We start from the raw sequence: 25,880 nt of genomic DNA, 5'->3' as shown, positions 1-25,880 counted from the left end.
GCCATTACATAGATAAAAAAATTGTGAGAGGCCAGAGTAGTAGCATGGTATTGAGTTCAGTAGTACTAGAAAGGCATGAGAAGTCATGGTGGCTTGGACAAAGGTGGTAGTAAGAGACATGGAAAGCTGGATATGTTTGGGAGGCAAAATAAACAAATCCGGCTGAGTTTTGATTTGGGGAATTAAGAAGATGGTAGCGCAATTTACTGAGATGGACAAGTATGGGCTGAATTGGTTGAGAGTGACAGAAACCAGAGGATTTTGGTGGGGACATGGTAAGTGTGGAACACACAAATGGAAATGTCAAGTAGGCAAACGTGAATCTGGAGTTCTGAGGAAAATCAGATCCAGCCACCGTGTGTGTGTAGACTGTGTCTTTCCAGGGCTGAGCAGCACAGTGTATGTGGTCTGAAGATCATCACTAGCATGGATTTGGGAACCACCGGCCTATAGATGGTATTAAAGCCACAGGAATGAATGAGGCTTCGGCCCACTCGGGGTAATCATTCGTATCTTTTGTACAAAATGAAGCATACGATGCTGAATTTTCAAAGGTCATCTTCAATTCCTTATCAAGAGCCAATTCCAACACTTTATTCTGAAGCTGTAGTTAAATTATCTTTTGATGATGAAAACATTGGATTTCAGATCAATGAACTTCCTTTGTGTAGATATTCTCTTGACGGACAGTAAAATTCAAGACATTCTATCAAATGTGTACAGTATTCAGTACTGACATCTTGCAGATGTCCAATATCAAGATCACCTATTTCATTGATAATTTTTTAAATTTATTTATTTATGGCTGTGTTGGGTCTTCGTTTCTGTGTGAGGGCTTTCTCTAGTTGTGGCAAGCGGGGGCCACTCTTCATCGCGGTGCATGGGCCTCTCACTATCACGGCCTCTCTTGTTGCGGAGCACAGGCTCCAGACGCGCAGGCTCAGTAATGGTGGCTCACGGGCCTAGTTGCTCCGCGGCATGTGGGATCGTCCCAGACCAGGGCGCGAACCCGTGTCCCCTGCATTGGCAGGCAGACTCCCAACCACTGCGCCACCAGGGAAGCCCCATTGATAATTATTGATATCAAGTCTCCCATGTTCTCTTCTAATATTTTCATGATTTTTGTGGCTTTTGATTGGTTTAGTTATGCCTTCACATTTAAATCTTTTATCCATCTGGAATTTATTTTAGTGTAAAATGGGGAGAATCTAAATTTATTTTATTTCAAATCTTAGCCAGCTGTCTCAAAACACTTACCATATAAACCTAGGCTTTTTCTATTGATCTGAAATGCCATATGCTAAATTCCCAAGTGGATCCTGAGATCTGTTTCTGGAATTTCTAGTCTGTTTCCATGATCTTATTCATGACCCAGGTTATGTTTTTATATCAAATTCAAATTACACATATATTAAAAGAATTTCCACACTACAATAACTGCACATTAATCAAGTTACGATGAAAAATTGCTTGTGTTCTGTGAAGTTCTTCCCTGTTATAAGCCAGTTCCTATACCTGTTGAACCAAGGTGTCATTGAAAAGTTATACTTTAACTACCTTCTCTGCTTCATACTCTGTCAACATTTCCAGGCAAACAGTTTTAAGAAATGTTATTTTTTAGATAGATTTATTATAAATCTATAAATTTAGTGCAATTCAAATAAAAATTCCAGTTGGTAACTGTTGAGACTTGAAAAAACACTATTAAAATTTAGCTAGAAGAAAATAAATACATGGAAAAATTTCTAAAACAATTATGATGAAAGAGGACTTTTCATTAGCAGATATAAACATGATATCAGTATGAAGAAAGAAGTATTTTTTTTCGGTTACATTGCCAACAAACACAAGGAGTTTTAGAATGTATAAAACTATGAAGGCTTATAGTATCAATAAATGTGGTTTGGAGTTTAATTATTGTGCAGGAGTATGTTCTAGCTGCAATGACAGGAAAACATTCTAGAATAGTTATTAAGATTAAGGAACTTGCATCAGAATGTAAATTGACCCATTGCTTCCTTCCTCCAGAAGTCTAACTTCAAGAAGAGTCAATTGAACTAAAAAGTAACATAGAATTATAAAAATTATGAATTATATAAAGGCAATGTGTTGACTTAAATACAAGATTATTCTCTTATGTGATAATACGGACACTGATAAATTCTTGTTGTTGCATACTGAAGTACTGTGGTTATTAAGGGGAACGTTCTGTTGAGAAAGTCTAAATTCTTGGACTCCCTGCAAGGTAGAAAACCAGTTTGATCTACATGCTGAAGAATTCTCAACTCTTTGAAGATGTGAATTGGAAAGGCTGACTCACTTGTTGGTTTGATATCTTTGATATTATTGTTGGAGAAAATCCTTCCTGTAAGAAAGAAATGCAACTGGCTTTTTAATGGTAGATAATATCAAAGGCTGCCTAGATGTTCCATGGGCACCTCAAATGGAACATATCCACAATCAAATTCACTACATTTTTTCCCCAAACCTATTCTTCCTTTTCTTTTCTTGGTAATTGTTACCACCATCCATCTTATTACCTAAGCCAAGCATCTGTAAATCAGTCTTTGCCTGTCCGTTGCCTTACTTCTATATCCAGTTGCCATCCAAGTTATGTTGATTTACTTCCTTATCATCTCTCACATATGCTCCTTCTAATGGTCCTGATTGCTTCTATCTTGAGTTAGGCCCTGATCCTCTTACCTTGGACTTCCTACTCTTTACAAAGCAATACATTCATCAGGTGGGCACCAGAATACTCTTTCCAAATGCAGATTTCTTCCTGTTACTTTCCTAGTAAAAATCTTTTTTGGGCCCTCTTTTACCCACAGAGGAAGTTCTGGTCTTTAGGGTGGCATCCAAAGCTCTCCACAGGCTGGCCTGCCTCTCTCCAGCTTCAAATCTTTACACCCTCCCAGCCTGTCTCATTCCAACCATGCCTGCCTACTCAGGGGTGCTTGTAACCCTGTTTTGCTTCATACCTTTCTGCCTTCACTCATTAAAATTCCCTCCCACCATTTTGGGGAAGACCTAATTATCTTTCAAGATTTAGTTCAAACTTTACCACCTTTGGGTAGCGTTTCCTTTTTTCGCCACCCACAGACTATTTTTCCCACAGAATTAACTCTTCTTCCTTTCTATTCTATTGTGGACCCCTTACTACACTACAGCACCCACGAATGGTATTATGCCTGTTTGTTTACCTGCTTTCCTAATAGACTGGCAGCTCCTTAAGTCAGGGACCTTGTCTTTTCTTTCCTTTTGCTTCTAGCATCTACGGATGCCTGTACAATTTAGGCACTCAATAAAAATTCTTTGAATGAATGAGTTAATAAGTGAGAAGTGTCAGAGGCCTGATGGAAAGAGCTGGCAGAGAATGCATAGTGTTAAAACTGGTCAAGAGGAAGATACAGGGCAATATCGTGATGAGAGTAGGGAAAAGATAATTTACTAAGGGGGACTTGGCTTTGTATGGTGGATGAGGGTGAGAGGCATGGTGGGATGAACTGGCATTAAGCTTCTGACTAGAATTCCGATATAAGGTTCTTTTATTGCTGTAGAAAAGTACAGGTGGTATTTGAGATCAAATGGAGTTTGCTGGATGTGATCCAGTTTGCAAATATTAGCACACACATACCAAATTTTCATAATACTGCATTTATCTAGTACTTTACAGCGTACAAAATTCTTTACTTTTATTATTTTGTTTGACCCTTAGACCAGTCATCTCCCTAAGCTTCAGTTCCCTTCTTTGTAAAATGAAAATAATAGCTATCTCTTAGGATTGTTTACAAGAGGTATAATATGTCTGGCACACAGTTACATACCAAATGGATTGTTAGATCAGGCATTTGAGGTCCATAATGGTTAAATGACTTGCTCAAGGTCACAAAGGTAAGTTAGTGGCAGATTTAAATATAAATTCCTATGTCCTCTTCTTGTAGTATTCTTTTTACTACACCAGGATGTAATGATATCTTCTACATTACTTGGTACATAGCATCTTTAATTCCCCTCAGAGGCTTACCCAAAAGCAGGCTTTGGAATTAGTCTATCAGAGAGTTTATTGCCAAAATCAAGCAAAATCTAAAACTTGGCTAAAACCAAAATGCAAATACAAAATTTTTATAGCTTGCATTGCTTCCTAGTCTCTCTATTTTACACTTAGGGGTTTTCAGCAAAGAATCTGAGCAGGCTAGCTCCTGCCCTTGTGAGGTTCTGTGGAGATGGGCTCTCATTTAAATTAATTTTTTAAATATTGTTTTTGAATCCAGTTTTAGGCCAGAGCAAGTGTCCATCTGAGGCCCTGGAATTAAGGTAGCAGAAATCTAGTGGGAACTGGAACAGGAAGAGAGTGAATCTGGGCTGCAGCAGACACTGACGATCACACGCATCTGTCCTTGTGTTCTCTGTAGAGTTCTGTCCAGGAAGAATCTGAAGCCACAAAATATGAACTGGAGATGAAATTATTAAGTGAAACAGTTTCAGCAGGTATTCCTCTAAATTACATTTTTAGAATTTAATTTTATTGGGATTTTTCTGCTTACAAAAGAAATGCAGGGACATTGTAAAAAAAAAAAAACTAGAATGTTGCAGAAGTATAAAGTGAAAATTCTTTCTCATCCCTCTTCTGATATAACCAATGTTAACAACTTTTTAAAATTTGTGCAATCTCTCTCTCTGTCTCTGTTTCTCTCTCTTTTGGTTTTAAATAAAACCATAGGATCATATCATACAGATGTTTTTGTTGAAAATTACTTTTTTTCACCTAACAATATTTGTCATTGTACATACATACATAGAACACAATATATATTCTGCTTAAATGAATAATATTCAACAAGATTCTAAGTCAGAGCACATTGGTAACCTTACTTTTTAAAGTATCTGTATAATGTCATCCAATAATGGGACATTATTTAAATCCTTATTAGTAGACAATAAGGTTATTTCTAATTTTTTTTATTATTGCAAGCAGTGTTGCATTGAACATTCTCAAGCACACGTACATGATCAGAAATTTTTCAACACTTCTGTATTCAGTCTTATCCTGGCAAGTAGAAACTGGATATAGTTTTAATATGTCAAAATGATAGTGATGTCTAATTTGAAAATCTTTTGGTTTGAGATTTATATACGTGTTTTCCACTAACTTTATCATTATGCTTCTTTCCCAGTAACTTCTAAGGAATATACTTTTTATATATTTCTTAGCATATTTTTTTATAACAGGCTTCTTGTCTACTTCACTTTTTCCAATACACTTTTGTGTCAGCAGTCAACTAGGTTTATATCTTTATAATTTTTCTGTAATCCTTATGAGATAATTTTCCTGTTAGAAATATGATAATATATTCCATTCATGAAACTGTGTCAAGAATACCAAGGTTTCTACATGGTGATCCCTAAATAATATATATCATAAATAGTCTAAATTGGGACACAGTATTCTTTCTGACTTTCTTTTCAGGTAAATGGACTATTAACTAGAAACATTTGAAAATTACTTAAGGTATACATTTTATTGAATGTATACAAGGAAAAGGGGGCAATTGCTTAACTGGAATTTTCTCTGGATATTTCCACTTATTTTCAGTGCCATCTCAGTGTGCTTCCTTTAATGGGAGAGGAAAATTGTAATGATAAATAATAAGACTAACAGTTCCTGAATTTTTACTATGGGCTTGGCACCAGTTCTAAACTCCTTTCTTGTATTAAATCACAGCTCCCCCAAACTGTAGAAGATAGATACTACTATTATATGCATTTGTTGAGGAAGGAACTGAGACTAGAGATGTTAATTAGCATATCTTGTATAAGGTCACACAGCTAGTCAAGGATGGAACCTGTAAGGGTCTGATTTCCTCTTCTTATCTATTACACTCTATTGAAAGAATTTTGGTGAAAGGTGGGAATGATGGTATGTGACATCAGATATCCCCTGATTGTGCACTGAGATTTATGAGATCATAGAATTTCCCTGTAAAATGTCTGAACACAAAGATTATCCAGTCCAGTTTCTTCACTTTCAAACCTCCATCCCTGTTTTTCTATAAGCTGGGCCTATTTTTGTTGAAAAAAAAAATTAGCTTTCATTTCATATATGGGCCAAAATTTATTTTTTTAACATTTTACTTCTTTCAGATTTTTAGCTCCATAATGTCCAATTTAAAAAAATTAATTTGTCAGTTATTAAATTTTGTGTTAAACCACTTTTGATCTTTTATAATGAAGGTTAGCAGGATATGCCACCCCAAAATCTGTCACTTTGGCATAAGAATTATTTTGAGCTGAAAACAATTAAAAAGATGCAAGAAAAGGTCCTTACCCTCCTCCTATTTGCCTAAAAGCAGGGCATAAACTTTCAAAAGTGTTTTTCCTCCCCTCTCTACTAGGAGGGACAAAGGTTAAAGGTTAATTGCCAGAGACAAGTTTAGACCCTATCAGCCTGGAGAGGGTGCCAGAGGAATTTACATAACAGGCTTTATCTCTGCCCTTGGAAGCCTAAAACTGCTTTCCTTTGTTCTGTTATTTCTCCACAAATTTATTATTCTTTGTAGAAGATGCTATATAAGCCAGAGTTCTAAACCACCTCTTTGAGTTACTAATTTTTCTCAGGGTATCTCCCATGTATACATGAGGTGTACATGTTAATAAACTCCTGCTCATTTTTCTCTTGTTAATCTGTCTTTTATTACAGGAGTCTCGGCCAAGAACTCAGAAGGGTAGCGGGAAAATTATTTTTCCTCCCATACAATAAACCATATTTTTAAAGTTTTTATGTTAATAGTAACACATCCTTATTGTATACAAATTCCTAAAACGTTAGTATATAAAATATAAATGGGGCCCTCCCCTGCACTCTAACATTACGCATGCCTATTCCCACTTTCAAGCTTAGCTTTGTGAATAGTTTTGAATCAACCACATTTTGAAAATGTTTAGCAGCTAAATAAAAACTTCATTTACCAGTATTAGAACATTTTCATTTTCCCGCTAAGAAAATACAGAAATGTTATGATCTGTTTAGAAACTGAACTAATCTGATGAATTTCAGCGCAGTTGTTGCTGTTAGAGAATGCCTCTGAAAAGCCATATTTCTTTGAAGAAAATGAGGTTGATTTATGCCAATTCACAGCTCTGGGTGGAGTGCACCACTTGGACATTTTGGAGCTTCCTCCACAGTGTAAACCGAGGAAGGGCTGGATGATTGTGGAAGTAGGTTAATTCTTGAATCAAAATTTATGAATAAAATAATTTCTCCTGCTTTTACTTCATCTCAAACGATCTAAACATCTAATGAATTTAACCCTATTAAGCAAGCACAAAGGAAACAATGTAATTTTAAACTGTCTGGAATGTATACATTTGAATCAGATACTAAAGGAAAGGAATCTGAAATAATATGGATTTTAAAACTAGAATTCATACATGTTAACTTAATTGTAAACCTATAGCACTATGATTATATTGTGCCAATTTGGCCTTAATAATGACAGTCTATTTCAGAGGCTGGCAAGCTTTTTCTGTAAAGGACCAGGTGGTAAATATTTTCAGCTTTGTGGGCCATACCAGCTCTGTCACAACTCCTCAACTCTGCCACTGTAACATTAAAACAGTCATATGTAAATGAACGGGCATCGCTGTGTCCCAGTTAAACTTTATTTACAAAAACTGGTGGTGGGCTGGATTTCTCGGGGACCACAGTTGGTGGACTCTGGTCTAAATCAGTGGTTCCCAGCATGTGGTCCCTTGACCAGAAGCAGCAGAATCACTTGGCATCATCTGGGAATTTGCTAGAAATGCAAATTCATGGGCCCCACCTCAGTCCTACTGAATCAAAAACTCTGGAGGTGAGACCCAGCAGTCTGTGTTTTAGCAAAACACATCCCAAACTTTGAGAACCACTGGTCCGGATCTTTGATATACAAAGTGTGGTCTGTGAACCTGAAGCATCAGCATCACCTGGGAACTTGTTAGAAATGCGTAATTTGGTGTTTCACCTCAGATCTACTTCATCTGCATTTTAACAGGACCCTAAGGTGATTCACATGCACATTAAAGTTTGAGAAGCACTGATCCAGGCAATGCCAATGCTGCTGATGTACAGATAGCCCACAGGAGTAGTAAGGATACTGATGGTAGCAGTTGTTCATCATTTTTCAAGGAGTTTCTCACTTCTGTTTCAATAAGCAGTAACACTTGCACTAGCACTGGCTTGGTTTAACTTTTGGTGGCCTACATCCCAGATACACCCAGTTATGTTGTCATGGCCCCTTCCTCCTTCTTTTCTTTCTCTCCTGCCCTTCTTTTCTTTCTCCCTGCTCCCTCCCAACCCCCTCCCATCCCCATCTCTCTGCTCTAACGCATCATGTCCATAGATGGTCAGGCACTTCTCACCCACAATCCTATCCATTAAGGATCTTCATGCATTCTTGAATTAGGGACGTATTTCTCAATTTTTATTTTTTTTCCATTATCGCCCCTCTAAGGAGTCTTTGTAGACATTTTTTTCCCAACTGCCCCCCAGCCCAAAATATTAATACCACAGATATACTGTGTATCTGCTTATATGCTATATGTGTATCTGTATTTTATACCTAAAAGAGTACAATTGTTTCATGACCCCCCAAGCTCATTTTTACCCTCTTAGGGATGATATTGCTGTTCCTTTCCCCTTCTCCCCACAAATGAGAATGCAGTTATTAGGGTGAACGTGGGGAGATAATCTGGTCTGTAGCCTCTTTGAAGAATCTACTTGAATCAACTTTCCCTACCTCAGGGATAATTGAAGGACAGGGAGGAGGCCAAGAAAGACACCCTTTGGTGGAGGTAGGCCTTCAAAACTCTTTATCCATAGGAAGGTCCCACCCTGAACTGGGAATTTCAAGGATTCATCCAAAGAATTGTTGTTCTTGAATTTTGGCAGGATATCCTGATACCACCACTCCAGGCTCCCAGTTTGAGCCCAAAGTATCCTCCTTCACACCTGTTTTTCTCTCCTGCAACAAAGAGGCCTTCCTCCTTTTTTCCAAGTCCCTTTTTAATAATCTCACACGTGCCCTAGAAATTTTCCCCATCCAATTTTTTCCTCTATTTTGTAACTTCTTTTTTTTTTTTTTTTTTGCGGTACGCGGGCCTCTCATTGTTGTGGCCTCTCCCGTTGCGGAGCACAGGCTCCGGACGCGCAGGCTCAGCAGCCATGGCTCACGGGCCCAGCCGCTCCGCGGCATGTGGGATCTTCCCGGACCGGGGCACGAACCCGTGTCCCCTGCATCGGCAGGCGGAGTCTCAACCACTGCGCCACCAGGAAAGCCCTGTAGATCTATTTTTGACTTCGGGCACTTCTTGAAGTCATTTTGTAATCTTTGGCACATTAATTGATTTCTGTAAGTGCCAGTTATCCTCTCTGTTAAATATATGCCTTGTACAGTTACTTGGAGGGATAAAATGAATAGTTAAGTCCCAGCCAGCATAGAACCTGGCCCATAGGAGGGTTCTGAATTACATTCAAATGTCGTGATTTTTTTTTCCTCAAATCATTATCTTTAATTTTATTGTGACATTTTGTTAGTCAATCTATAGTTAAATGTGACCAAACTGCAGTGCTTATTTAAAATAACTGTATAGCTTATTCAGCAATATTTACATCTTTAACTGTTACCAGTCAGCTTCTAACTTGGTATTATTTTGGTCATTTTTAAAAGATACTCAAAGAAGGATTACAGAAATATACATATCCTCCAGAAACGGCAGAAGACTTTGAAACAGAAAACACTTTCCCACCCATAGAGGTCATGCTTGAGGTTCATGAGAACGTAATCTTTTTTGAGAATCCCATGGTTGCAAGGTGGGATGCTGAAGGTACGGCAATGTCTTAACCAGCTTTGATAATTATGTAATGAAAAGAGATACAATAATATAAATTCTTATATCAAATTAGGAAATGCAGCGTGTAAACTGAGTTTCTAATCTTACATATTTCTCTGCCAATTCTAGGGTCTTTGTTTTGTTTGCTCTTGATGGAAAAGAATAGGGATTGGAGTTTTTTATAACTATTAGTTGCTGAAGTGTTTATATCTGCCATATTCTCTGACAAATGTCTTTATGTTTATACAATTACGTTTAAAAAAAGAAGGAAATGAACAAAATATCAAGATAGCATAGCAAATCAAAAACAAACAAATGAAAAGCCTACTCTCTCTTGAGATGGCCAAATAATTCACACTGGAGTGATTAAAATTTGATTATTTTAATGCTAATGATTTATAAGTTGCAAAGCTTATTACAGCCAGGTACTGAGGATGTGGAGTGGGCAAATGGGAAACCTGAGAAAGAGGAAAACTAGCCACTGTATGCCTCTTTATAACTTCTGACGAATCATGGGAAGTTATTGTTTATTCAAAATGTTAAATAAATATCAGTGAAATCAGAAGTACTAACAGAAATACAAGCTAATAATTCACCAGTCATTAGCAGATACCTTATTTGGGGTTGGCAGGCTAAACTTTGAAAGGCCTCGGTCTTGTGAATTAATGTATGCACATTTTGGGCTCTTAGATGAAAGCCGAATAGCTTTGTTTTTAGTGTAGGTGAATTATTCTACATCCATCTATTTATTTGTGAAAGGGTTTACATACTAGATGATAGGTTTAGAACAGAGAAGATCACTAAAGCACAGAGCTATTACTTTATTTAGTTAATGGGGGCAGAGAATTTAGAGAATATTTTGTACTTTAAACTTTTTCATGGTTGCTACACTACTCCATATTTTTGCTTGTATAGACATAGCCACAAGACATTATTTATTCTAGAAATAATTTATATATTAAAAACAGTATATTTTTATCAATACATTAAACCATAAAGTATATCAAAATGAACATTAGGTAATTTTTTCCTTTTATGTTGCTTTTAGAGGTTTCACTTTTCCTTTCCTTTAATGGTAATGTTCCTAAGTATTTATCACATTAAAATTTATTCATACTCAATTAGTATTAGACAAGGTAAATTATCCCACATGATTCAGGGAAATACAATATGTAAAAATTGACTCTAACTACAGTAATTATACGACAGTAATCTACAACTCCAGTAATTTTTAAACCATGGGGAAACTTTTTTTGCCAGGGAATACTAGAAAGTTGAAGAATTTATTTATAGGCAATACTTAATTTTTACGTTTAAAAATTAAAATAATTTTGTTAATGTAAAAACAAAAAGAGGAATTATAAAGAACTTAGTTTTCCAATATAATCGTATTTATTATATTGAATTTGAGACTCAAAAATAGTCAGTGAAACCCTCCATGTGAGAAGAGGAGAAAGCCAAGTGGGAATGAAGAGGGTGTTCTAGAAAGATAATGATTCATTCATTTGTTCCATAAATATGCTAAACAATAAGAAAGATAGAGATAAATGAGACATAGTTCCTTCTTCCAGGAGTTTTCAAAGTTGTAGGAGAGGCAGAGAGGGAAAATAATCATAATACAATGTAGTAAGGTGCTATATAATAGAAGAGCTAAGGAGCAGAACAGTGGCTGGGTCCCATCTGGAGAGTTACGGAAGGCTTCTCCTAGGGTGGAATATTGAACAGGTCCTTAAGAGACTAAGAGAACTTTCACTTGTAAGTCTCATGTGGACATATGTCTTCATTCCTCTTGGGTATATCCCTAGAAGTGGAATTGCTGGGTTGAATGGTAAATTGATGCTTACCTATTTAAGAAACTTGCCAAATTGTTTTTCAGAGTAGCTGTACCAGCAAGATACGAGGTTTCCCATTTCTCCACATCCTTGCCAACATTTGTTATTATCTGTTTTTTTGATTATAGCCACTCTAGTGGGTGTGAAATGGTAGTTTGTGGTTTTAATTTGTATTTCCCCAATGACCGGTAATGTTGAGCATCTTTTTTAATGTATTTACTATACTTTTGTATATCTTCTTTGATGAAATGTTTATGCAAATCTTTTGCCCATTTTTAAGTTGGGTTGTGTTTTATTATTGAGTTGTAAGAGACACAGAATACCACCTATTATATGATTGTATTTAATGAAAAGTCCAGAAAAGGCAAATCTTTAGAGACAGGAAGTATATTAGTAGTTGCTTGGGGCTGGTGATGGGGATGGGAATTAACTATAAACGGACATAAGAGATCTTATTTGGAGGATAATAATGTTCTAAAATGGAATAAAACTGGGTGGTGATGATGGTCGTACAGCTCGATAAATTTACTAAAAATAATCGCATACTCAAGACAGGTGAATTTTAAAGTTGTTTAAAAAGAAAGATGAAGAGAGTTTCTCTAAGAGATAAAGGAAGAGTCCTCTAGGGAGAAAGAACGGCATGTGCAGAGGCTCAGAGGTATATGATGTTGTTGCAGAAGAAGAAAAGGTGTGGCTGGAAACAGGTCTGAGAAGTGGCAAAGGAGGAAGCCGGAAATCAGAATCAGAGCTTCATTCTAAAGGTCTCACAGCTGTGCTGAGGAGTTTGGACTTGATCCTGTAGACAGGAAGAAACTCCCAGCAAAGCTGGCTTTTTGTGGAGATTCTATTCTAAATGTGAAAAATCAATTTATACATATTGCAGTTATGGGAGTGGTTTCATTCTTATTTTTGCAGAGGAAAAAATGGAACTAATGTCACATTCTTCCTAATTATAAAGGTAAACACTGGAAAACTGATGGCATCAGCAATGTATCTTACAAATCGGAAGACAGACTTATAACATTCAGCCTGGACACTTTTGGCCCTGTTACCTTGATTCAAGATGCTCATGTTAATATGCCATACCAGTCATGGGAGCTAAGACCACTTGATGTGAATAAAGTACTTCTGACTGTGACTACAGTATTTACTGAGATTCAAATACAAATTAAGGTAAACTGCTGTTATAGCAAGTCATGTCAAAGAGCTAAATCTGTTTGATGACTGTGTGTCAAAGCAATCAATCACTGCTGATTTACATATTGAAATGTGTCTTTCATAAATCTATTTACAATATACCTTGAACTGTAATTTCTAAATGAAATATAAATTAAATAGATAGGAAATAGCATGTAGTAAGTAAAGTACAAATTTGTACCCTAAAGTTACTAGGAATAGAACAATTGGTGAAGATATAAGCCTGGTTGCAGTATGACTTTCAGAGTTTTTGATCCACTCTAAAGAGGCTTCCTGATCTTATCACCTAGCCATTTGAAATCCCTTTTGAGTGCCTCCATTGCTCGTCACTCAGAAATTACACAAAAAGTAGATTTAGTGGTTGCCTGAGGCTGAGGGTGGGAATGAGGATTAACTGTAAATGGACATAAGGGATTTTATTGGAGGAATGAAAATGCTGTAAAACTGATTTATGGTGAGAGTTGCACCACTCAGTAAAGTTACCCAAAAAAATCACTGGACTGTGCACTTGGGTGAATTTTATGATATGTAAGATACACCTCATGAAAGTTGTTTTAAAAAGAGAGAGAGAGAAAAAAAAAGAGATAACCTGAAATTCCTTATGACTGTGGCAGGAAGGCTAGAATATCATCAAATTTGGCTTTTAAAGTCAGATGAGAGATGTGAACTCTGTACACCTTCAAATTGCCACTTTGCAGACATTTTTTAAAATAAATAAATTTATTTATTTATTTACTGTGGCCATGCTGGGTCTTCATTGAGGCAGTTTCAGTAGTTTGGTGCACAGGCTCTCTAGTTGCAGCACGTGGGCTCTAGAGCATGAGGGCTCAGTAGTTGCAGCATGTGGGATCTTAGTTCCCTGACCAGGGATTGAACCCGGGACCCCTTCACTGGGAGCATGAAGTCTTAACCACTGGGCCACCAGGGAAGTCCCGCCACTTTGCAGACTTTAAAACTGGATAATAATTTTGCATTATTATGTTAAAATTTTATTATATATGTATAAAAAATTATGATCCTTAAAAGTTGCAACATGATTGCTGTCAAATAGCTATTATATATCAATATGAACACATGTAGTATTCTTAGATCATAATTTATAAAGTAGGAGACCTGAGAGATCCTTCAGTTCAGTCCCTGGATTGCTCAGATGAGCCCAAGAAGAGTTGATAAACTGCTTAAGGTAACGTGGAGACTTTGCAGTGGAGCTTTTGGGTCAGGCCTAAAACATTTCTGTCCTGCATTCTTTTTAATATAGGATTTTGTTTTAATAGTGTAAAGAACCTAAAACAGCTGGACCTAAAATGATAATGAGGTAATAGTTTCTTTAACTTGTATAAGCGCTTCTTTTTTCTTATTGAAACTAGGAAAACCTCTGCATGTTAGCGTCCATCAAACTAAATAACCAAAAGCATTCCTCTATTTTGGAAGAAAAGTGGATGACTCCTGTTTCTTTCATTATTGCTTTGAAAGAAGCTGGACTGAATATCTTCCCTACTGGACACTCTCACTTTTATGTTGTTATAAACTATAAGGTAAGAATGAATCTTTCCAAATTTAATGTGCTGGACATTTAGAATGTTAGCAAGTATTAAATTTTATATAAATCTTAAGGTACACCAGTGGTTTTCTATATTCACTTATATAAGATTATAGTTAGAAAGGAAGGAATAAATAGCATGACCAGAAATCCAGGGTTCTCTCAAATTTAATAATCTATTGTATGATCTTCATAATGACACATGGAGCGTAACCACAGCTGGTCAGTTTAGTGCAAAGGTAGAGTCTGAGCAACTTCGCATTTGCTATGCTTTCTTTCTCCTTCCAGACTGGATACATGTAAGAGTTCTTAAAAGAGTAAATGACTCAGCAGTTTCCCAAATATGATAAGTCAGGCAAAATTAGACATACAAGGACCACCAAACCCACTTCCTTCTATTTCTCGACAGAGCCTCCCTGTCTACGTACAGCTTCATATGACGCATAAGTTTAGTTAAATGAGATCCTTCCATGTTAAACTGCGAGCTCCTTGAGGGGGGTGGCCGTTTCTTAATCAGCTTTGATTCTTCTAGCACCAAGCCTATTCCTAGAATACAATAGATGTTTAGCAAATATTTATGATGCATGAATGGAGACAGTGGCTTCTAATCATGAAAGGTGTTTTGGGCAGAAGAGTTCTATACTCAAGAACAAGTTTATAATATACCAGAAAATGGCAATATAGGTAGACACAACACTTGAAAATAATCCTGTCAATAAGAGTGCATACATATATGCGTAGGGAAAAAAAACCAACCTTAGTTTTAGTAACTCAAATTGCCAGTTACTCTACAAATGCTGAATGTCATATACTAGTCATCTTTTCAGAATATTATACTCAAGACTTTTTTTTTTCTGAACACCTATATTCTAGACATTGTTTTAGATGCTTAGGAAACAGTGAATAAAACACAGGTCCCTGCCCTTGTGGAGCTTACATTCTAGTTGAGGGAGGCAAAAATAAACAACAAACATAATAAACAAAATTATCTTATATGTCAAAAGGTGCCAAGTGGTATGGAAAAGGAAAGTTACAATACCAAATAGGGTGTAGGGGGAGAGGGGTTCAATAAGGAGACAAGATTTGAGCAACGCTTCAAGGTGGGGAATTTAGCCAAGTTGATATCTCTGGAAGGATATGAGCTTCCAGGTGGAGAGAAGACCTGGGGAAAGAGCCCAGAGGGTGTGGCCTGATGTGTTTGAGGATGGGAGGGACAGCAAGGAGGCCGGGGTGCCGAGAGAGCAAAGGGAGAAGAACAGGGGATAAGGTCAGAGAGATAATGGGGTGTACGGGGGATGTCAGACCACAGAGGCCCTTGTGGAGCATTGTTAGGACTTTGGATTCTACTCTGAAAAGGGAAGCCATTGCCCCGTTTTGAGAAAGAAGTCATGTAATCTTACATTTTATTTTTTTAATATTTGAATTTTAATTTATTTTTTAATAGTTTTTAAAATTTTTTATTGGATTATAGTTGATTTACAATGTTGTGTTTCTGCTCTACGGCAAAGTGAGTCAGTTATACATATATACATATATTCACTCTTTTTTAGATTCTTTTTCCATATAGGCCATTACAGAGTATTGAGTAGAGTTCCCTGTGCTGTACAGTAGGTCCTTATTAGTTATCTATTTTATATATAGTAGTATGTATATGTCAATCCCAATCTCCCAGTTTATCCCTCCCCCCCACTTTTCCTCCCTTGTTAACCATAATTTTGTTTTCTACATCTGTGATTCTATTTCTGTTTGGTAAGTAAGTTCATTTGTACCATTTTTTTAGATTCCACTTATAAGTGATATCATATGATATTTGTCTTCTCTGTCTGATTAACTTCAGCTGACTTACATTTAAATGGATCTGTGTTGAGACCAGACCAGACTGTAGGGGGCCAAGGATGGAAGGGAGACTAGAGAGGCTGTACGATCAACTCTATTTGTTTGTATATTGACAGCTTCCTTTGGTAGAAGTGAAAGCTTATCGACAAATGGCCCTGTTAAGTTCTGCTTTTGCGTTTGGTTGGAGCAAGTGGAATACAGTATGCAATTCTGACAAAGTTGTATTTCAGGTATAGTATGCAAAAACCCCATTAAACTATTTTGTGCTCCAAAAGAAGATACTCAAAAGCTAAATGAATGTAGACCATGGTTTCTCCTTTTAAAAAGGTGAAAAAGATTAACATTCAAAATGGAGTTTTACAACTTCATTTTCTTTAATTTTGTCAAAAATATAAAACCAGGGCTTCCCTGGTGGCGCAGTGGTTGAGAGTCCGCCTGCCGATGCAGGGGACGCAGGTTCGTGCCCCGGTCCGGGAAGATCCCGCATGCCGCGGAGCGGCTGGGCCCGTGAGCTATGGCCGCTGAGCCTGCGCGTCCAGAGCCTGTGCTCCGCAACAGGAGAGGCCACAACAGTGAGACGCCCAAGTACCGCACAAAAAAAATAAATAAATAAAACCAAACGATGTAAAGGTTATACTTTCATTGTCCATTATGGTATCAAATGCTCTTGATTTCAGGCTTAGAGACCTTATCTCTCTTTATATCAACTGAAGAACAAATGTCAGCCTTTCACGTGAATATATCATCTATGATTCACAGACTTTCTCCTCTGAGAGGGTTAGGCCTCCAGTTTAACTTTCTGGCACATTTCCTACTGCCTGATAAAGAATGTATCTTATCAAATTCTACACGATGACTGATGAATATTTTAGCATAAATGAGCCACCATATTTATTTATCTTGTTTATTGTGTGTTTCTCCTATTACAATATAAGCTCCTTGAAGACAAGGTTTTTATTGTTGCAGTTGTTACTTATTAATACGTTTAGTTATTTTTTCTTTGTTGTTGTTTTATCCCCAGCACCTAGAAGAGTACCTGACACTTGAAGCCATTCAATAAATATTTTTAAGGAATTAATACATTTTGATAAGTTCCATAAACACCAAGATATAAACAGTTTCATGCTTTAAAAAAAATGGGACATTAAGACTGTTTCTTTTTATCTTAGCAATTCAGGGAACTCAACTGAGCCCTTCAAATAAAATACTCTACTGTCAAAATACCCAATAAAAGAGGAACTATTAACATATTTTTCTTTCTTTTTCTTTAGGTGAGGGAACACCTTCCTAAAGAAGAACCCATTCAGAATCCTAATTGGACCCTTTTAATGTTTAATGGTGACAGGGCACAAAGCCTCAAAATCAATGAATCCAGTGATGCATTCTCTGAAGCCCTTAAAGAAGAAACTGAGTTTCATTCTACTTTATATCACATGGTTAAGGATTTTGCTTCTAAAGAAGCAATGAAGAAAGTTAGGTGTTCCAGCTGCCAGTTTGTTGACTCTGTATGCCACATGCTACTCTCAACTAGATTACTCAGCTATTCTTAATCCCCACTGATAAATTTTATTCAGTATGAAGAATGAAGCAACTTGGAGAAAAATCCGGTATTTCTACAATAAAGTGTAATGAGTGGATATATGCCAAATAGGCTGTTAAAATGATCTAATCAGCATTTTACACTCAAATTTTACTTTCTAAGAATTAGGGTTTTTTTCCTTATGCATATGTGACCTACTGAGACTTCCAACATTCACTGTATGAAAATTTGAATGGTTCTTTATTTCAATAAATTTTAACAAACAATAATATCTCCTCCTCAAAAAGCTCATTAAAAAAAATCATATAGGTGGGCTTCCTCCCCATTGTATTTTAGTTAGGAAGGTAATCACAAAAAGAGGGAATATAAAATATCTTACAGTCATTCTGAGAACCTCTGGTTCCATGCTATAATTTCCCAGCTAAAAGCTACTAATTTACAAAGTTCAGATACTGAAACTTTAAAAATCAAGATTAGCATTAGCACATTAGGATGTGCTGCAGTCACACTGGCGGTGGCCCATTGTGTTGGAGTCTGGTAAATGGCCACAAGATATGTTCTAGAGACATCCAGGAGTCCCCGTCCTGTGTGGGAGCAGCATCCACAGACTTCTGGAAAAATCGGCCTGTGAAGAAGCTCATCAATGCCGCGAATAGTACAATGAACGCGACAGAAAGCCAGAGTGCCTTACTGGCCTCTCTGATGGAAGTCTTGAGATTTGTTGCCCAGGAAGCTATTGTGTTATAACTACAAGGAAAACACAAAGTCAGCATGTGGTAATCACAATAATCTGTTATTAGAAACACTCCTTTTGTCAACAATAATCAAGTCATGCGTCTGCCCTGCATAATTCCACCAACACCCCCTCATAATAAGCTACATAGTATGATCTAGCCTCTTGGCTTTGGCCACAATCTGCTCCCCACACCCCTTATAATTTTTAGAATTAAAGAAATGATGTGCTAAGGTAAGAATCTGAAAATTATGTGATTTAGGCATTACTTAACTCCTAACAAGTACATTTGAGTATTAAGTTCATTTTTTCAATCAGGTAAGGCAATTTATATTCCTGGGGTAGAAGAAATAATGTTATTCATTGGGTAGAGCAAGATATATGTACTTATAAACATGTCACTTATTTCTCACCATACCCTGGACTTTTGCTGTACTGAAACCCTAAAATTCCTTTTAGAAACACCCACCAAAAAAGATTACAGCATCATATAAGTCTTTGAAATAGTTAACTATGTGTTTTACATGTGCTAATTCATTTACTCATGACAGCAAAGACATAGGTACTATTATCATCTCTATTTTACAGGTGAAGAAATCAGTGCTCAAAAATGGATGAACTTGCCCAGGTCACACAGAGTCAGAGAGCTAATTCAAGCCTGGGCCATCTGGTTCCAAGGCCAAGTTTTTAACACTGTGAACTCACCTGCCTCTTGTAGTTCATAGGTTCAGGGATAATTGTTAAACACCATATGGAGTTTGTTATTCATCTTAAGTTTAACATTTTGAAAGGTCTTTTAGTAAAGTAATTTGATTAAGATTAATTCCGCTAACCCTGCCTTACCTTTCCCCATTCCACCAAAATGGTATCATTTAGCAAGTAGACAACTTACATTGAAAAGACATCCCATTTTGATGGATTACTTTTCTTTTCAGAAAGACTTGGCTTTCTTGTCCTTTCTACTGTTTCTTCTTCAGGTGGTTCTGAGTCATCTTTAGTTCTGTAAATAAATATTGTTTTTAAATATTAAACTATGGATAATGTGCTATGATCATTTATAAGATACTGCTAAATTTTCCTGTATTACTAAGGAAGCTTGCAGATATTCATTTTGCTTTAGAAAGATTTGATAAATAGTAATTCTAAAAGTCAAATCACCAACTTTATATTTTTAACCATTTATAGGAATTCAATTTTCTTTTCTTTCTTTTTTTTTTTTTTTTTTGCGTTATGCGGGCCTCTCACTGTTGTGGCCTCTCCTGTTGCAGAGCACAGGCTCCGGATGCGCAGGCTCAGCGGCCATGGCTCACAGGCCCAGCCGCTCCGCGGCATGTGGGATCTTCCCGGACTGGGGCACAAACCCGTGTCCCCTGCATCGGCAGGCGGACTCTCAACCACTGCGCCACCAGGGAAGCCCAGGAATTTAATTTTTTAAAGTAACTTTCTGTATTTAGAAAAATAGCAAATGTTTGTTGTAGAAAATTGGGATGCTAGCCAAAGAACAAATAAAAAGGGGAGATTTACAAAGAACATGTGTAAGTTAGTCAATTCTCACCACTCATAATTAACCACTGTTGTTACTGTGATTTTCCTTCTCAGCATGTGCGTGTGTGTGTGTCTGTGTGTGTATTAGTAACTACACTTTAAAAAGCAAATGTGGATGCTATATTTCTCCGTGTATTTTTCATTCAACGTATCATAAAATTTTTCTCATTAACAATTGATTTTACTCTTTTTTCTGTAGGTTTTTTGAGCAGTGCTAAAGTGGAATAACGTCAAAGTGTCATTTCTTCTTTCTCTAAAAAATCTTAATACTTTTAAACATGTTTATGAAGATATGTTTGGTATAAAACTACCTAAAATAAACTATTAGTGGTCAGTGAGCTGGGAAGTAGCAAATGGGTTGACTGTATTTAGATAAAATCATATTATCTAAAGAGGGGTCCTTTACCTGAACAAAACTTGTTTCATGTTCATGTTCCATGTTTCATGTTCACTGATGAGTCCCTAGTTGGATTTGAATATTGAAATCCCAAACTTACAATCCCCTCACAACTGCCAAAGGGAATTGTGTCTCAAAGTTTTTTGTTTTTCAGTCAAACACCTACGGGGAATGCATGTGATAGATTTTAGTTTGGTTTTTAAAGGCAACAAAGCCCAAAAGCCAGAATTCTTGTAGGATTTTCAAGGTTTCAGTCTTCGTTTGCGAAAACTTTGCAGTAGAAATCATACCATACTGACAAAAATTTAAAAATAGATTATAATCTTTTCAAGGAAACTCTTGATTTTTTTTTAACCCAGATTAGAAAATATCCATTATGTTAACTCTAAATCTAAAAAGAGTTCAGTACATGCAATTAGACTCCCAGGATTATTTAAGGAAAAAGTAAAGGCTTTGAGGGTAGGAACTATGTCTTTTTCATCTTTATACCTCTTAAGCTTGAGCGTAGTGTGTCTCACATAACAGGCACGCAATGAACGTGTTATAAAATCAACATAAAATCATTTCATTAAGATCTCTACAGACGAGGAAACTGAGACCAAATAATGCTAAGCAGTTTGTCCAATGTCACCCAAGGATTTAGGGGCAGCATTTCTTCTTCTCCCTCCCTCTTGCCCTCTACCTTTCATTATAGGAGTATATTTTATTTGTTTAACTTGCTAGAGATAGCAATGTAGAGTTTTATGTTTCCCCTCGTCTTCATTTACTTAAAGGGAAGACATGTATATATAATGCGCATATATTACATATTACATTATATGTTGTAAATAATTCATCTAAGTAGATGAAAATTTTATTTCTGTGGCTCTTCGTTGACCTTTCCCCCTGATGACAAGAAACCTATACAGGAAAAAAATTCTCTTCACATATCTGGCAAATTCCAGGTTCTTTTCTAACTTAAGACCTCAAACCTTGAAGTACTGAGTGCTATGAGAGTGAATGTATTAGCAAGTAACATTTATATAGTACTTTATAGTTCACAAAAGTCTTAAACAATGAATGATCTTTTTGATGATGCAGCATTGACCTCATCTCCACAGAATAAAACTGATCCCCACTCTTTATGCCCGGCACATCAGGTTAATAAACACGTCAAGCTTCACCTACTTCAGTTCACATTTTTCTTCTTCAGCATCTGCCCAGGAATAGGTGCTAATAAATCGATGTAATGAGGGACGGTGTTCACTCTGCTTTGACCCCAAAATACGCCTAAATAAAAATGATTATAGCCACTTGTCAAATCAAATACTTCTGTAGCCATTACCAACTTATTTCCCACTACCTAAATCAATACAAAAATGATACATTCTTATTTTTTCCTTGGCATATTCATATAATGCTTATTTCATAAGAAATAATTTCATGAACATATGCCAGTTTTTATAATTATTCTGCATATACTCCATGCAAATCAAATGTTACTATATCACTTATTTCAAACATTTACTTTAGCCCAGTTGTAAAACAGTAAGGTTCCCAAAGAGCAACCAGAAAATTACACTTACCAACTGCTTGACCTCCTACTGAATCGGTCATTATTTTCCATCCCAGCCACCTTTAAAGTTCAGATGTTAAGGAAATAATAAAATATGAATTTAGTGTAGTAAATTTATATTTCTGTCATATGGAAATAAATTTGCTTTTGACTAAGAACACTTAGGGATTTGCTTACCATTCCTGCATTTCCAATATTTCTGGGCAAAGAGGCAATGGTCACTCTTCGAAGAGAAGATGGCTACCCAAAGGGGGAAAATGTACACTTAGAAAATTCTCAATGTTTTATCCTTGTATGAAACACTGATGGGTATTCTTGAATGTACACATCCATGTACTTGATCACTGATGAGTTAAACAGGAGACATATTTTCAAGGATTTTGTTATGGCCAAATTGCCTTCCAGAACTATTCTGCCAATTTATATTCTACCTTCTCCAACAATGGATAATTTTTGCCAATCAAGTAAGGAACATAAGGCTTTCTGTTTAGGTTTCCAGTAACACTGAACACTGTTTTCCTATGCCAAATAACCCTGTATGTATCTGCTCTGAGAACCACCTGTTTATGATTTTTGCCTATATTAATTTTGTTAATGATATTTCTTGGCAGAATTTTTTTATTGTTAATGTAGCCAAACCTTTTCATCTCTTTCTCTCCTTTTTTTTTTTTTTTTTTTTTTTTTTTTTTTTGTTATCTTTGGTTTGGTTTGGTTTGGTTTTTGGCCACATCATGTGGCATGCAGGATCTTAGTTCTCTGACCAGGGATCGAACCCGTGCCGCCTGCAATGGAAGCGTGGAATCTTAAACACTGGACCGCCAGGGAAGTCCCTCATCTCTTCCCCTCTTTTGCTATCATTTCTTTTATGCTTGGAACGGTTTTCCCCAACTCAAGAGGAGATAAATATGCACCTATTTTAGGGATTTTTTTTCATGGTTTCATTTTTTCCATTTAATACATTTAAGGATGAGTATGACATTATAATGAGTGGATGTGTTTATACCTCAGCCTTCAGATTTGTACAGGAGAATGTTATATTTTGTGGCTCTTCACATTTAAATAAGTAGAACTTCAGGAAATAAACTGAAGAAGTTTTATGTGAATACTTTTCTTAAGCCACCATTTCTAATTTATTTTTATAGGTTAGTTGAACATCAAAAATATCAAATTGTGGTCCAAAATCCTGGGTTCTAATCATGATTCTGTCACTACAGGATCATAACTAATCACTTAACTTCTGTGAAAGTTAATTTCCTCATCTGTGAAAAAGACTTGGATGGAATGATTTTAAAGTCCCTTGCTCAAAAATTCAGTGAAATCTTGATTTTCAAACTGACAGAAACTGCTGGTTGACTTTCAATATCCCGTTTTCCCCTTCTACTTAGTAACAAACCCCACTAATTTTTAGTTAGGCATACAGCCTCCAGAATAAAAGCTGTTTTCATCTTATTTCCAACAAAGAATGAAAAGGGAAATGTTATCTGGGACTTCTAGGAAGTGTCTTCAGAGGTGAGAGAACACCTGTTCTCGCTTCTTCCTTTTTCTTGGAGCAGGACTCAACATAATGACCAGGACTTGGTACCCAGAAATGACAAAGCTATCTTAGATTATGAGATGGAAGCAAAGTGCTGAGGTCAATGACTCGGCAAGAGAGACGGGGACTGGGATTTTGTGAAGCTGTTGGACTGCTTATTCCCAACTTTAGTTTCACATGAGAGAGAAACTATCGTTATACTGGCTTTCCTCTCGCTGCCAGGCAAACTTAATTGATGTACAAATATTGCAAGAAGTACAAAAGCGTACATATATAAACACACATGTATATATACATAACACATATATATGAATTAAAATCACTGTTGTTTTACGATTTAAAGTCATGTTGCTTCAAGTAATATTTTAAAACCATCTCAGCTATAACATATGATAGACATTTGTTACCTTAGAGTTTAGAGAAGCTGAACGTTTTTTAATTTGGCAGTCACCTGAAAGGGAAAACACATTTGTGTATTTTTGGAATTACATGTGCAATTTAACGCAACGGTCTTAATTCTTTACAAAGAAAAGCAATGGTTGGAAAATATTTAAGACCCTAGAGACTACTGAGCAATATAAATATCTGGTTATAATTTATTTGGTGATTCACAACGTTAGTAATCTGAACCAATGGAATACAGTCCTGTGTCACTGCCAATGTCCACCATGCCTGCCTAGCAGAGAGGGCACTAAATGAATGTCTGCTGAATCAATGAGTCCAAAATTACAGATCAGAAGATCATCACATGTTATTACTTTTCAAGAAGAGGGAACAGAATCATTAAAATGAAAATTCTGCCTATAGACATTCATACTGTCTATTTAAAATAAAACTATAAGGTTCATATAAGCCTTCTGTTAAGATATTCTCCATGGTCTCAGATGTCTCCCTATTTTCCAATCTATTGATCAGCTTACCCTGTCACAGTCCTTCCTTGTTCGAGGGATACAAAACCATTGTTGATAAGAGTGGTTCATTTATGCTACTGTGCCTTGCTTTATGTGTGGAGAAAAAGCCAATTCTAACATATCCTAAGTAAGACAACACTGGGGTCAACTCAATGAGTTGGAGTTATATTCGCTCATGTCATCACTTTAATGAAATCTTGGTGTCTACCATAAAATCCATCTTGTCTCCTAATTTGTTTTCTAACTGACATCTTACTCTGGGCTATATAAATAACAGGAATGAGTCATTTCTTATATTCTATATATCATATCCTTCTAATATAATCTTAACATAAGGGTCTTATACTAAGGACATTATATAATAAGAATTAGTAAGAGAGAGAATGAAAAAGAAGAAAGTTAGAAAGACATAACTGATACAATTATCTTAAACTTTTATTACCTTCATCTTCAAGAGGGTTAAAAGTCCTTTCATTTTGCAAAAGAACCTGTTTTAGTTCTTCTAATTCAGCATGTTCTTTGGCATACATTCTCTTCAGATTTTCTACATGCTGAATCATCACTTCGACGGCTTTACTAACCCGGCTTTCCTAGCAGGAAAAAAAAAAAGAACAAATTTAGGGCTTCCCTGCTGGCGCAGTGGTTGAGAGTCTGCCTGCCAATGCAGGGAACACGGGTTCGTGCCCTGGTCCGGGAAGATCCCACATGCCGCGGAGCGGCTGGGCCCATGAGCCATGGCCGCTGAGCCTGCGTGTCCAGAACCTGTGCTCCGCAACGGGAGAGGCCACGACAGTGAGAGGCCCGCGTACCGGAAAAAAAAAAAAAAAAAAAGAGCAAATTTACATTGAAAATACTATTCTTGATACCCAGTTAAAAGACAGTGAATGAGACACATGCACTTACCTTCACTCCATCCTTAAATCCTACAAAAATGACAAGGGATTTTTTTTAAGGCATGAATAGACAAGGGTAAATAGAACGGAAGAGGATATAACAAATTTTTGAACACCTGCCAAGTAGAAGGGCCGGTGGTAAATGTCTAAGACCTGAAAAGCTGAACCCTTAAAAAAGCAGTAAGAAAAGCCTAGAAGCCACGTGGGTTATACCACAGAAAGCTGCAAATGCTCAGGAATTAGTGGTGCCTTTGGAATTAAGCTTGGAGATAGAACAGAAGAAATGGTTGAAAATCTGTAAAAAGTGATTAGATCCACAGATCCCCTCCCTTACTCAGGTCAGCTGAGCCCCTCTACCACTTTGGTGAAAGACTACAAAAGCTGGCTATCTAGAGAGAGTTAACCAGAGTGTCTGTGGATTGAGCGGTAACAAATAGTTGATGGTGAGTGAATCATACAGAAAAGAATAGATTTAAGCAAAAGTCTATATATATATT

General features: G+C 36.6%; 2 protein-coding genes across 5 annotated transcripts in view; one reads left to right on the top strand and one right to left on the bottom strand.

Moving 5' to 3' along the window:
* Positions 1 to 17,825, top strand: part of DNAI7 (dynein axonemal intermediate chain 7) — a gene marked incomplete at its 3' end in the record, with an annotated part of 57,659 nt that extends 39,834 nt beyond the window's left edge. Inside the window, exons 8-14 of one of the 2 annotated variants that reach the window (XM_082666095.1) lie at positions 4,416 to 4,491; positions 7,058 to 7,218; positions 9,708 to 9,864; positions 12,661 to 12,875; positions 14,267 to 14,434; positions 16,392 to 16,505; positions 17,547 to 17,825. In XM_082666095.1, coding sequence (XP_082522221.1) covers positions 4,416 to 4,491; positions 7,058 to 7,218; positions 9,708 to 9,864; positions 12,661 to 12,875; positions 14,267 to 14,434; positions 16,392 to 16,505; positions 17,547 to 17,825 — 1,170 coding nt within the window. The remainder of the gene's footprint in view (positions 1 to 4,415; positions 4,492 to 7,057; positions 7,219 to 9,707; positions 9,865 to 12,660; positions 12,876 to 14,266; positions 14,435 to 16,391; positions 16,506 to 17,546) is intronic. The other variant, XM_082666096.1, reaches the window with a different exon arrangement.
* Positions 17,826 to 18,318: 493 nt separating this feature from the next.
* The window catches only part of LOC309829726 (inositol 1,4,5-triphosphate receptor associated 2-like), a gene marked incomplete at both ends in the record, with an annotated part of 35,984 nt that continues 28,422 nt past the window's right edge, over positions 18,319 to 25,880 (bottom strand). For all 3 annotated transcript variants that reach the window (XM_082665857.1, XM_082665856.1, XM_082665855.1), the window contains 7 exons: positions 18,319 to 18,562; positions 19,441 to 19,548; positions 21,658 to 21,759; positions 22,056 to 22,105; positions 22,223 to 22,285; positions 23,987 to 24,030; positions 24,933 to 25,080. In XM_082665857.1, coding sequence (XP_082521983.1) covers positions 18,319 to 18,562; positions 19,441 to 19,548; positions 21,658 to 21,759; positions 22,056 to 22,105; positions 22,223 to 22,285; positions 23,987 to 24,030; positions 24,933 to 25,080 — 759 coding nt within the window. The remainder of the gene's footprint in view (positions 18,563 to 19,440; positions 19,549 to 21,657; positions 21,760 to 22,055; positions 22,106 to 22,222; positions 22,286 to 23,986; positions 24,031 to 24,932; positions 25,081 to 25,880) is intronic.

This window comes from Grampus griseus, assembly GCF_964374135.1.
Source record: "Grampus griseus genome assembly, chromosome: 11".
NCBI lineage: Eukaryota > Metazoa > Chordata > Mammalia > Artiodactyla > Delphinidae > Grampus > Grampus griseus.
This window is presented reverse-complemented; position numbering and strand designations above follow the sequence as displayed.